This window comes from Oncorhynchus keta, chromosome 1, assembly GCF_023373465.1.
Source record: "Oncorhynchus keta strain PuntledgeMale-10-30-2019 chromosome 1, Oket_V2, whole genome shotgun sequence".
Taxonomy (NCBI): Eukaryota; Metazoa; Chordata; class Actinopteri; order Salmoniformes; family Salmonidae; genus Oncorhynchus; species Oncorhynchus keta.
In genome coordinates this window covers 85,145,201-85,159,052 of record NC_068421.1, presented here as the reverse complement: position 1 = coordinate 85,159,052, position 13,852 = coordinate 85,145,201, and the positions used below count along the sequence as shown (strand labels likewise).

At 43.6% G+C, this 13,852-nt stretch overlaps 1 protein-coding gene and 1 long non-coding RNA gene across 9 annotated transcripts in view; one reads left to right on the top strand and one right to left on the bottom strand.

The window, feature by feature from the left end:
• The window catches only part of ap1m3 (adaptor related protein complex 1 subunit mu 3), a 47,769-nt gene extending 42,010 nt beyond the window's left edge, over positions 1-5,759 (top strand). The window contains exons 11-12 of the mRNA XM_052462891.1: positions 2,281-2,356; positions 2,800-5,759. Of these exons, the coding sequence (XP_052318851.1) occupies positions 2,281-2,356; positions 2,800-2,822 (99 nt within the window). The 3' untranslated portion in view covers positions 2,823-5,759. The remainder of the gene's footprint in view (positions 1-2,280; positions 2,357-2,799) is intronic.
• A 109-nt stretch (positions 5,760-5,868) lies between these two features.
• On the bottom strand, positions 5,869-8,160 carry LOC127907511 (uncharacterized). Of its 8 annotated transcripts, none has more exons than XR_008064686.1 (4): positions 6,683-8,160; positions 6,526-6,568; positions 6,182-6,439; positions 5,869-6,095 (listed from the first exon to the last, which is right to left on the bottom strand). It is a non-coding gene; the product is annotated as an uncharacterized LOC127907511 (long non-coding RNA). The 8 variants fall into 8 exon arrangements; XR_008064715.1 differs by having other exon boundaries at positions 5,869-6,353; positions 6,397-6,439; XR_008064682.1 differs by having other exon boundaries at positions 5,869-6,353; positions 6,483-6,568.
• Positions 8,161-13,852: the final 5,692 nt, after the last annotated feature.

The following is a 13,852-nucleotide window of genomic DNA, read 5'->3' as shown; positions in this document are numbered from 1 at the left end:
AGTGTTTCCTGCCCCAGTGAGCTCGGGACAGACAGCTGTTGTTTTTATTTTTATTAAATTTCGACTGGATATATGGCATCATCAGATCATGATAATTTGTTCTTTCACACCGAGTCTTGGCAATTATCGGTGTTGGAAAGATTTTTCAAATACTGTGGAACTATCATTGCAATGGATGTAAAAAATACAACTCACTTCGTTGACTGAGGCAAAGAAAAAATCACTTTGAAACTCAGCTTGTTAGTGGTGTATTGTCACTTAAGACAATCAGAAAATCAACATTGCCAAATGTGCATTTTCCTACATATGCATGTATTATGGAGAGAGAAGCTCCATATCTTTGCCTCACACCCATCCACTTCTTTTACATTTGTTTTATTTAACCTTAATTTAACTAGGCACGTCAGTTAAGAACACATTCTTATTTACAATGAAGGCCTAACCCGGATGACGCTGGGCAAATTGTGCACTGCCTGGAATCAGCCTGGAATCTAACCAGGGTCTGTAGTGACGCCTCTAGCACTGAGATGCAGTGCCTTTGACCGCTGCACCAATTGATGCAACATTTTTTATTATACTCAAGACACATTATTTTCACATATATATTTTAGACCCTTTTCACTGACAGCCGCAACTCAATCAGCTCAATCTATTGTTACGTTCACTACCCATATTGGGGCTTCCCAAACACACTGGTGATTTTAAAACGATCCACAGCTATTTTTCTAAAATAAGCTAATGACCCTCTGTGACTAAGTCATGCTCCCCGGTGAAGTATTTTGGATGCTTTTATTTACAGGAGTAAATCTATAATTTTGGCGAAACATCAATTTACTTTATAGGACGATCCAGCATCCTAACAGGGCACTATGCACCCACCCAACTTTCCTTTCCAATTCACAAGAGGCTGAAACCTGACATCTGTACATATTGAAGAGATGCTGATGTCTCCACCCTAACAATGGGAGTCTTTGTCCTAAAAGCTTAGGTCTGCATCACAGGAGGTTGGTTGGCACCTTAATTAGGGAGAACGGGCTCGTGGTAATGGCTGGAATATCAAATGCATCAAACACATGGTTTCCCCCTCTCATTATGTTTAGACCATGTTTTGTCCCCCTACTGTGTTATTGACTGTGTTTGTTTATTATTATTTATTCCATGTGTAACTCTGTGTTGTTGTTTGTGCCGCTTTGCTTTATCTTGGCGAGGTCGTAGATGTAAATGAGAATTTGATCTCAACTAGCCTAGCTGGTTAAATAAATAAATAAAAATAAATCTAAATAAATGTGTCTGACATGCCTTACTCTTTTGGTCCACACAGAATCAGATACATGGTCTACACATACTGAGACAGAGGGGCGCTGTTTCGCTCTCTCGGATGCTTTAACCCTCCTGTTGTGTTCGTTTCATGTTAATTAATTCTGTGTTCCCGGTCCAAAATGACTGCCCCATTATAGATGATTATAAATCCATAATAATACATATATTATCAATAATGTTGTGTTCAATCTTTTTATCAACTTAAGATCTTGTGAACATTACAAGTTGTGAACTTCTATTTGCTATTTATGGCCTGCAGGCCTCATTGACCTGAGCTCATACAACTCGTTTTTGAGTAAAAGATTCTGCTGCCACAGAATGAATGGTGAGCAAGGCCTCAAAAAAGCTTTATATACCAGAGCTGCAAGAAAAGTTCTATATATTATTGAAACAATGTTGCGATTGTTTGTGAGAATGCCAACAGGTGTGGTTCCCGTGGTCTAAATATTCTATTGGGGAAAGGTTCCTGTGGGGGTTGCCATGGAAGCCAAGAAGGGATGTGTGTGTGTGTGTGTGCTCAAACACACATGCATGTGGGGGTCTGGGAGAGGAAGTGTGTCCATCTGATGAATGGGCATGTGCCTGAAGTAAATTTTATTCACTAATTGTAGTCTCACCAATTAATTTCTAATGACCGTTCACTTTTTGACCGGGAACACCACAAGTGTACAAAAGTTAAATAAAACACCCAAAATGTAATGAAAATCATCTAAATGTATTTTGTGTGTCCAGATGCCCTGTGTGGACAAAGTCATGGAACCTTATGATCAGATTAAATTAACTAAAGAAAAATTCAGAGAGAGAACTTTCTGTTGGTGTGGGTCTCGTTCAAATAAATGATCAATATTTTATTTGGACAGGCAAGGCGGTACGGTAGGGCGGGCCAGGGCCCCTAAGGCCTGCCCATAACGTTGTCCCTGGTGTGTGTATGTGCTGAAACTGTTCTTTGCTCCTCCTCAGGTACGCTATCTGAAGATCATTGAGAAAAGTGGCTATGAGGCCTTACCATGGGTACGCTATATAACACAGAGTGGAGGTGAGACACACACACCATTCGGCTCGGCAGTGAACCCAGATATTACCTCTCTCCTGAAGCTGGGGCAAGAGGGATTTGAATGATGCCTTACTTCCATTAGGTTCTCTGTGACACTGCTCTCCAAGGTGGCTATCACCTTTTCATTGTGATCAGCAGAGGTAGGGTGAGAGGGGGATGGAGGGAGAGAACGAGAGAGTGAACAGAAGAGAAAGAGGTAGAGAAATAGAGAGAGAGAGAGAGAGCAGTGTTGACTTATTGATAAGGGAGTTGTAAGTAGTTATTGTAGGGCCATAATAACTACTACCCTGACCCTAATGTGTATCTCAGTCACCCAGAGCCCCAATGCTAATTTTTATGTTAATGTGACACCACAGTACAGGGGTAATGTGATGATGGCTAGAAGAGTGTTAATGTATTGCTGTTACGTCTTCACTTCTTGGCAGATTATCAACTCCGGACAAACTAAGGGCGAGCCTGCTGCTAGACAAATAGATCGTCACTCTCTCCCTCTCTCTGGGAGTGAGGGACAACAGAGGACAAGGAAAGGGGAACAACTTTCACCACTGTCAATTCTCAAAGGACCATGTAGTCATCTTGCAGACATGAGGACCTTCAAGACTCAATTTCCCTTCAGAACTCGACTGTTGTCACCTTCGACCTTTGCTGTGTTACATCATCTGGAGAAACATGTTTTATCTTTTTAGAATAATGAACCTAGTGGTTTTCTTACTGGTCACATTGTAAACATTTGTATAGTTGTATTTTCTTCTTAAAGCTGGAAGAATTCAGGACATTTATGATCTCTGAAGTGTGAACGTTGAAACCTGTGTACAGCACTGATATAAAATTATATCTGGTTGGTGTGGATGCTAGCGGTTAATGTTATCTTGGGGCCAGCTGTAAGCATATAATCCCCACTGTGTCCAATGAGATGAACACCAAAATAATGAATAGGCCTGCATAATATCAGCAGCTGTGTATTACCATATTGTTGTCACAGTTCCTAGACATGTGCTTGTACTCAGCTGACGACCAGGAGGAAAAGGCTGAAGGAATTCTCTGTGTGCAAATTACAATTATGTAGTGTTTCTAACAGTCTTGTGATACAGACACATTTAACGCCTCGAGGAAAAGCCACGATCAAAATAAGTAAACCGATAATACAGGTGGTCCGATATGAAGAGAATGTTGTTTAGATAGATACAGTGCCTTGCAAAAGTATTCGGCCCCCTTGAACTTTGCGACCTTTTGCCACATTTCAGGCTTCAAACATAAAGATATAAAACTGTATTTTTTTGTGAAGAATCAACAACAAGTGGGACACAATCATGAAGTGGAACGACATTTATTGGATATTTCAAACTTTTTTAACAAATCAAAAACTGAAAAATTGGGCGTGCAAAATTATTCAGCCCCTTTACTTTCAGTGCAGCAAACTCTCTCCAGAAGTTCAGTGAGGATCTCTGAATGATCCAATGTTGACCTAAATGACTAATGATGATAAATACAATCCACCTGTGTGTAATCAAGTCTCCGTATAAATGCACCTGCACTGTGATAGTCTCAGAGGTCTGTTAAAAGCGCAGAGAGCATCATGAAGAACAAGGAACACACGAGGCAGGTCCGAGATACTGTTGTGAAGAAGTTTAAAGCCGGATTTGGATACAAAAAGATTTCCCAAGCTTTAAACATCCCAAGGAGCACTGTTCAAGCGATAATATTGAAATGGAAGGAGTATCAGACCACTGCAAATCTACCAAGACCTGGCCGTCCCTCTAAACTTTCAGCCCATACAAGGAGAAGACTGATCAGAGATGCAGCCAAGAGGCCCATGATCACTCTGGATGAACTGCAGAGATCTACAGCTGAGGTGGGAGACTCTGTCCATAGGACAACAATCAGTTGTATATTGCACAAATCTGGCCTTTATGGAAGAGTGGCAAGAAGAAAGCCATTTCTTAAAGATATCCATAAAAAAGTGTTGTTTAAAGTTTGCCACAAGCCACCTGGGAGACACACCAAACATGTGGAAGAAGGTGCTCTGGTCAGATGAAACCAAAATTGAACTTTTTGGCAACAACGCAAAACATTATGTTTGGCGTAAAAGCAACACAGCTCATCACCCTGAACACACCATCCCCACTGTCAAACATGGTGGTGGCAGCATCATGGTTTGGGCCTGCTTTTCTTCAGCAGGGACAGGGAAGATGGTTAAAATTGATGGGAAGATGGATGGAGCCAAATACAGGACCATTCTGGAAGAAAACCTGATGGAGTCTGCAAAAGACCTGAGACTGGGACGGAGATTTGTCTTCCAACAAGACAATGATCCAAAACATAAAGCAAAATTTACAATGGAATGGTTCAAAAATAAACATATCCAGGTGTTAGAGCTGTAATCGCAGCAAAAGGTGGCGCTAAAAAGTATTAACTTAAGGGGGCTGAATAATTTTGCACGCCTAATTTTTCAGTTTTTGATTTGTTCAAAAAGTTTGAAATATCTAATAAATGTCGTTCCACTTCATGATTGTGTCCCACTTGTTGTTGATTCTTCACAAAAAAATACAGTTTTATATCTTTATGTTTGAAGCCTGAAATGTGGCAAAAGGTTGCAAAGTTCAAGGGGGCCGAATACTTTCGCAAGGCACTGTATGTTCACTTTGTTTCCTATGTCAATGTGTCCCCACCAAACATACACCCAACTTTTCCAAAGCAGGTATTGGTTGGTATGGTTACATTTACATTTACATTTAAGTCATTTAGCAGACGCTCTTATCCAGAGCGACTTACAAATTGGATGTTGTGTGTGCAATGCACCACCCCTCATATCAGTTCTGGTTCTCTATGCCAGGGAAATAGCTCTGGTTTGCTGTGTGTAGGCCTACTGTATGAAATCCAGACCTGGTTTCAAATACATGTTTATTTGAGTATTTGTTATTTAAATACTACTTTTCTGTATATTTGAGTATTTTCAAATGTGGTGAATCAACTTTTTTTCAAAATACTATTTTCAAATACCTGGGATAGATAGATGCATGGGAGTATATTTGAGACGGTCTATTTGAATATTTTGAAATACTTTCCAAGTGTATTTCCAAATATTCTAATATTCAACTACTTGTTTTTCCAAATAAAAAATAAATACTTACTTCCAAATGTCTTTGAAAGTAATTGAAATAGCCTAAATAGTATGTGAACCCAGGTCTGATAATCTCATATTAAACCATCCATATAAAATGGCTGATTATGAGGAACAGGACAAATATGACTACACTCGTCCAGATATTCTCTCTAGTGGGGTTTTAATGATTGAAGACCACAATCTATTAATATCTTATTTATTAACCTCTATGTCAATGGGAGACAAAGGGATCTAGAAATAAATAAATTACTTTGTACCTTACTATCTTTACTGGTTGTCTCTCACTTCTCTCTATTCAATTCAATAGACTTTATTGACTTTGCAAGATTAATGACTTACATTGTCAAAGTATACATATAGCAAAAATTGTGGGACCAACAGCAATAATAGTAGTAGTAGTGGAAATGGGATTACCATTAACAGCAACTACAACAACAATATTAATGAGAATAACAATACATAAAAGCAATGGTAGTAGATCAGTGTCAACATGACTGAGAAGACACATGACCTGGTAGTAGATCAGTCTCAACATGACTGAGAAGACACATGACCTGGTAGTAGATCAGTCTCAACATGACTGAGAAGACACATGACCTGGTAGTAGACCAGTGTCAACATGACTGAGAAGACACATGACCTGGTAGTAGACCAGTGTCAACATGACTGAGAAGACACATGACCTGGTAGTAGATCAGTCTCAACATGACTGAGAAGACACATGACCTGGTAGTAGATCAGTCTCAACATGACTGAGAAGACACATGACCTGGTAGTAGATCAGTCTCAACATGACTGAGAAGCCACATGACCTGGTAGTAGACCAGTGTCAACATGACTGAGAAGACACATGACCTGGTAGTAGACCAGTGTCAACATGACTGAGAAGACACATGACCTGGTAGTAGATCAGTCTCAACATGACTGAGAAGCCACATGACCTGGTAGTAGACCAGTCTCAACATGACTGAGAAGACACATGACCTGGTAGTAGATCAGTCTCAACATGACTGAGAAGCCACATGACCTGGTAGTAGACCAGTGTCAACATGACTGAGAAGACACATGACCTGGTAGTAGACCAGTGTCAACATGACTGAGAAGAACATCAACATGACTGTAGATCAGTCCACATGATGACCTGGTAGTAGACCAGTCTCAACATGACTGAGAAGACACATGACCTGGTAGTAGATCAGTCTCAACATGACTGAGAAGACACATGACCTGGTAGTAGATCAGTCTCAACATGACTGAGAAGACACATGACCTGGTAGTAGATCAGTCTCAACATGACTGAGAAGACACATGACCTGGTAGTAGATCAGTCTCAACATGACTGAGAAGCCACATGACCTGGTAGTAGATCAGTCTCAACATGACTGAGAAGCCACATGACATGGTATGAAAACCAAAACAAAACTAAATGGGAAATATTATTGACATTACATTGCACTTTTCACTGGCTGTCCCTCAGGTTGTGTACTTGTGTATATTATATATATTATTATTATTATTATATATATTATTATTATTATATTATTATTATTATATTAGGTTGTGGCAGGAGGACACATATTTGGCTGCCAAAACTGCACATTTTGGCTTTTCACCCAATAAATATTAGATTTTTTCTTCATCTTTTACAGTTTCAAATTCTTTGTACTGAATGCTAATTTTGGGAAAGAATAATTCTCATAGGTCTGAGTATTTGTAACAGTGTAATAGAAAATGCAGCTCTGTCTCTACCTCTCCCCTGGAGCAGAGTGAGCACAGCATGTCCTCTCTGGGCAGCCAGGTTGGCCTGTGACGACCGGTCTCTATAGCCAGACTGTGCTCACTGAGTCTGTACCTAGTCAATGTTTTCCTCAGTTTTCTATCAGTCATAGTGGTCAGATAGTCTGCCACCATATACTGTCTGTTTAGAGCCAAATAGCATTGAAGTTCACTTAGATTTTTTTGTGGTGTCTTTCCAATAGGTTATAGATTTTTCTTTTTGCTTTGTGATGATTTGGTTGGGCCAGATTTTCTGAGTGCTGTCCTGAGGCTCTATGGGGTTGGTTTGGGTTAGTGAACTGAGCCTCAGAACCAGCTGGCTGAGGGGACTCTTCTCTTTTTTCATCTCTTGACATTGTAGAGCTGTGTGATGGAATAGTTGTAAAATTTGATGGCTCTTTATCTATTTGAGCAAGGAGTTTTTTTTTTTCCCAATTCTGCTCTACATGTGTTATTTGGAGGTTTTCTTTGCACTTGCAATACAGTCTTGCAAAACTCTGCATGCAGTATTTCGATTGGATGTTTGTCCCGTTTAGTAAATTCATTATTAGACAGCAGACCCAATACTTCACTGCCATATAGAGCAATTGGTTCTATAACTGATTGGAACATTTTGAGCCAGATTCTAATTGGAATTTCGATTTTAATGTTTCTTTCAATGGCATAGGATGCTCTTCTTGCTTTGTCTCTCAGCTCATTCACAGCCATGTGAAAGCTACCTGTGTTGCTGATATTTAGTTCTAGATACGTGTAGTTTTTGGTGTGTTCTAATAGAAGTGTGTCCAAATTTGATTTATATTTGTCATCCTTATTTCCAGAACTTTTTTGGAATATCATTATATTAGTTATTTTTTAGATGAACGGTCAGAGCCCAGGTCTGACAGAACCTGTGGTTAACGGTCAGAGCCCAGGTCTGACAGAACCTGTGGTTAGATGCTGCTGGTCAGAGCCCAGGTCATCTGACAGAACCTTAGTGGGAGACAGGATGATCCAGGTCATCTGTCTACAGCAACCCTCCTTTAGTGGGAGACAGCAGCACCAGGTCATCTGTCTACAGCAGACCCTCCTTAGTGGGAGACAGCAGCACCAGGTCATCTGTCTACAGCATACCCTCCTTAGTGGGGAGACAGAGCACCAGGTCAGTACAGCAGACCTTAGTGGGAGACAGTAGCACCAGGTCATCTGTCTACAGCAGACCCTCCTTAGTGGGAGACAGTAGCACCAGGTCATCTGTGTACAGCAGACCCTCCTTAGTGGGAGACAGTAGCACCAGGTAATCTGCGTATAGCAGACCCTCCTTAGTGGGATACAGTAGCACCAGGTCATCTGCGTATAGCAGACCCTCCTTAGTGGAAGACAGTAGCACCAGGTCATCTGCGTACAGCAGACCCTCCTTAGTGGGAGACAGTAGCACCAGGTCATCTGCGTACAGCAGACCCTCCTTAGTGGGAGACAGTAGCACCAGGTCATCTGCGTACAGCAGACCCTCCTTAGTGGGAGACAGTAGCACCAGGTCATCTGCGTATAGCAGACCCTCCTTAGTGGGAGACAGTAGCACCAGGTCATCTGCGTACAGTAGACACTTGATTTCAGTGTTGTAGAGGTTGAGACCAGGTGCTGCCGATTCTTCTAATGTTTTTGCCAATTCATTAATGTAGATGTTAAATAATGTTGGACTTATTGGGCAGCCCTGTTTCACTCCACGTCCGAGATAAGAAGTCTGTTTTCTTATTGCCAATTTTAACCGCACATTTGTTTTTAGTGTAAATTTATTTAATAACATCATGTTTTCCCTCCAATACCACTTTCTATTAGTTTATAAAAAAAGACCTTCCTGCCAAACTGAATCAAATGCTTTCTTGAAGTCTACAAAACAAGTACATTTAGCCTTTGTTTAGGTTTACTTGTTTGTCTATTAGTGTGGAGGGTGTAAATGTGGTCTGTTGTACAATTTTACGAAATTCTGCTATTTATGATACTGCAGAAAGTTTTCCCCAAGTTGCTGTTAACTCACTATAGGTATTTTCCCTGATATTTGAAGCCAAGATCACACCAATCTATAAAAATGGAGACAAATTTGACCCAAATAATGAGTATAGCAATTTGAATTTGTGGTCTGTATTATTTGATCATTTCATTTAAATTACCGTCAGCTCCACAGGCCTTTTGGGTTGGAGAGTGCATCGTTTTTCCCAAAAATGTCTTCTGTCATTGGGGTATCCACAGGATTCTGATAGTCTGACTGCTGATTCGAGGATTTGTAATTTTTCTTGTATATATTTTTGTTCTGGCCACATATCCCCATTTTGGCAATTCCTCATGATGAGGTTTGTTTAATTTATTCAAATTCTCCCACAAGTGGTTTGATTCTATGGATTCCTCAATTCCATCCAGCTGATTTCTAATGTGCTGTTCCTTTTTTGTTCGTAGGGTGTGTTTGTATTGCTTCACTGTTTCCCCATATTGACGGCAAACATTTTTGTTGTCTGGTTCTGTGTTTAAAAAAAATAACTTTCTGAGATTTCTCCAATCATTATCAACCAATTTTCATAATCTGTTATTTCTGGTTTGCTCTTATGTTTCTTTAGATTAGCCAAGGAGGCTAATTTGTCAAATCTAAAGTTTATGTTCCAAACAGCCAAATTTACACCTTCATTGCTGTAGGAGAATGTTAAGGCTAAAAGATTGTCCAGGAGAGATTTTATTTTTTGGCTAATAATTGCTTTTTGGTAGATGTCTGTACTGTTTGCACTTCATATATAGGCCTGTTTAGTATCATGTCATTTATTGCTTCATGGTTGGGTTCCGCTCTTCTCAGATACACTGTGATTTTACTGTGGTCCGAGAGAGGTGTTAGTGGGCTGACTGTGAAGGCTCTGAGAGACTGGGTTGGTCTGAGAGAGGTGTTAGTGGCCTGACTGAAGGCTCTGAGAGACTGGGTTGGTCTGAGAGAGGTGTTAGTGGGCTGACTGTGAAGGCTCTGAGAGACTCTGGGTTGGTCTGGGCTGACTGTGAAGGTCTGAGAGAGGTGCTGAGAGAGTGGGCTGACTGTGAAGGCTCTGAGAGACTCTGGGTTGGTCTGAGAGAGGTGTTAGTGGGCTGACTGTGAAGGCTCTGAGAGACTCTGGGTTTAGGTCGGTGAGGAAGTAGTCTACAGTGCTGCTGCCAAGGGATGAGCTGTAGGTGTACCTACCAAGAGTCCCCTCTCAGCCTACCATTGACTATGTACAGACCCAGTGTTCGACAGAGCTTCAGGGGCTGTACTCCGTTTTTGTTTTTCACTTTGTCATAGTTGTTTCTGGGGGGTCTGTGGGTAGGGAAAGGTTGTTGCTTCCTGTCTGTATGTGGGGAGGGAAAGGTTGTTGCTTCCTGGTAGGTGTTTGTCCCCATGACTGTTAATAGTGTCTTGTTCTTCTGCTGTTCTAGCATTCAGGTCTCCACAGACCAGTACGTTGCCTTGGGCCTGAAAGTGACTAGTCTCCCCCTCCAAAATGGAGAAACTCTCTTCATTGAAGTAAGGTGACTGAGGGGGAAATGTATGACGCACAGAGGAAGATGTTTTGATCTGTTAAGATAGCCTCTTTGTTGATTTTTAACCAGATAAGAATTCTCCTGTTTTGATTTATACCATATTAGCATTCCCCCTGAGTCTCTGCCCTGTCTGATTCCTTTTAAGTTGGTGGATGGTACAATTATCTCCCTATAACCTAGTGGACAGCCGGTGGAAACATCTCCTCTGCACCATGTTTCCTGTAGTACTACAATATCAACATCATCAATTTATTTCAGGTAATCTGTGTTTCTGCTCTTTAGCCCAAAAGCAGAGGAATTCAAGCCTTGTAAATTCCAACATGCAACATAAAAAGATTTCGCAACTATTTTTTCTTTACCTTCAAAAAGATATACACACACAATCCAACAAGAACTATTAAAATAGGATTTTTCAATTAACGTAAACTCGTATTATGCAAATGTGATTAGTTTATAATTTAAGATAGCATTTATGTCATGCGACTTGCGTGGATGTAGTGTGAGGATGGTGGAGTTGTGCTCATCTTACCATGACCCTCGGCCTATCACGTGAGCATAAAATACTCAGCATTTGTTTAATGTCACTCATTTGATTGGTGGAGGCTGGGCCAGTTGCTCCTCTCACAGACTGTGCATAGCTCTGTCTGCAGGGTTTTGGCTCCTCCAGGTGTGGGTCTGCGGTGGGGGGTGGTAGGCCTCATCTGGTTGGGTCTGAAGCTGGTGTGGTCTGTGCCGCGCCTGGCTGTGGTGGGCATTGAGGTTGGTGGTGCTGTGGCTGTGGCTGGGGGGGTCCAGTGTTCTGGTCCGGGGTGTTGTCTCGGTGGGGTGGAGATTGCTCCGCTGTTCCTGGTTTGAGAGATCGGGTTGCGGTTTAAAGCAACGTCCTTGAGAGTCTTGGCAAGGATGGGGACTGTCTCCCTGTACAGGTGAACATGGTCATAGAGACAGTCCAGACCGAGGGTGGGATGATGGGCCAGGTGTACATTGGGTTGCAAGGCTCAGTCCTGGGAGAGGCTGGCGTTTATTCTTTGGATTGTGGCAGGGTGGAAGTCCTTCCTCTATAGAAGGGTTGACACCAAGATTCCTTGAGTTGGGGAAGATTGCTCCTCTGCTGTGTGAGGGCAGGGTTGGGGAGGCCTGGCTGGTTGAGGTGGGCTCCTCTGCTGTGTGAGGGCAGGGTTGGGGAGGCCTGGCTGGTTGAGGTGGGCTCCTCTGCTGTGTGAGGGCAGGGTTGGGGAGGCCTGGCTGGTTGAGGTGGGCTCCTCTGCTGTGTGAGGGTTGGGTTGGGGAGGCCTGGCTGGTTGAGGTGGGCTCCTCTGCTGTGTGAGGGTTGGGTTGGGGAGGCCTGGCTGGTTGAGGTGGGCTCCTCTGCTGTGTGAGGGCAGGGTTGGGGAGGCCTGGCTGGTTGAGGTGGGCTCCTCTGCTGTGTGAGGGCAGGGTTGGGGAGGCCTGGCTGGTTGAGGTGGGCTCCTCTGCTGTGTGAGGGTTGGGTTGGGGAGGCCTGGCTGGTTGAGGCGGGCTCCTCTGCTGTGTGAGGGCAGGGTTGGGGAGGCCTGGCTGGTTGAGGTGGGCTCCTCTGCTGTGTGAGGGCAGGGTTGGGGAGGCCTGGCTGGTTGAGGTGGGCTCCTCTGCTGTGAGGGCTGGTCATAGAGTGGTGATATAACTGCTCCTGCAGCCTGTCCTCTTTCTCTCCTGCAGCCTGTCCTCCTGCAGGGAGTCCTGGCTCTCCTGCAGCCTGGGCTCCTCTGCTGTGTGAGGGCAGGGTCTCTTCTGCAGCCTGTCCTCTTTCTCTCCTGGGCTCTTTCTCTCCTGCAGCCTGTCCTCCTGGTCATCTCCTGCAGCCTGGTGATATAACTGCTCCTGCAGCCTGTCCTCCTTTCTCTCCTGCAGCCTGTCCTCCTGTCCTCTTTCTCTCCTGCAGCCTGTCCTCCTGTCCTGTCCTTTCTCTCCTGCAGCCTGTCCTCCTGTCCTCTTTCTCTCCTGCAGCCTGTCCTCCTGTCTCCTGCAGCCTGTCCTCCTGTCCTCTTTCTCTCCTGCCTGCCTGCAGCCTGTCCTCTTTCTCTTCTGCAGCCTGTCCTGCAGCCTGTCCTTCTCTCCTGCAGCCTGTCCTCTCCTTCTCTCCTGCAGCCTGTCCTCCTTCTCTCCTGCAGCTCCCTCTCTTGGTGTCCTCTTTCTCTTCTGGTCCTCTTTCTCTCCTCAGCCTGTCCTCTTTCTCCTGCCTGTCTTTTTGGAGCCTGTCCTCTTTCTCCTCACCTACTGCTGGGAGCTCTCTTGTTGTTAGATCAGCCAGTTCTCTCGTGTCAGTCTCTCTCTTGCTGAACCTCTTTCAGCTGTCCTGCAAGGCTGCTGTCCTGCTCTGTCCTCACCTTGGTTAGGAGCTCTTCTAAGGTGTGGATGTCTGGCTACAGTTTGCTCACGCTCACCCTGAGCAGGACAACCTCCCCCTCCAGTTTGGTGAACTCACCCCTCATGGCAGCCATGGTGGTGAGGAGGGCCTGAGCCTGCTCTGCACTGAGGGGGTCGCTCTACTCCTTGGGCGTGTCCTCCACTATGATGGGAAGAGAGTTGCTGGATGTGCCTTTTTGGGTGGGGAGAGTGGGGGTGATGGTGGTGGAGTTTCTCTCTCTGCTCTCTCCTTAATGGTCTGAAAGTCTGTTTCAAACAGCCTAAGGTTACTTTGCCCCAGTCTTGTAGAGGTTAATTGTTATCATGGCGCTGTCAGGGTCATCTGTCTATTTGACTTTCAGCTTCCACCCATTACAGATTCCTTCTTTCTTTATGGATGGGTAGTGAGAGCAGACTGCTGACCGCCATGCATTTGGTTGGTCAGGGAAAAATATGAGATTACTCACATTATTGTTTTTGTAGAGGTCTGCGAAAAAGATTTCTGGACTCCCCTTTAGTAGTTAAAAAAAAAAAGCTTTCATCCTTGTGTCAATTTTGGCCTCTGGAGAGTAGAGAATCGGGGGGAGTGGGGACATGGTGCTTGTGGGCTCTGCTACTACTGCTGCACCGTTGCCTTGGCAACCGGTTTTGTTTGTCTGCTG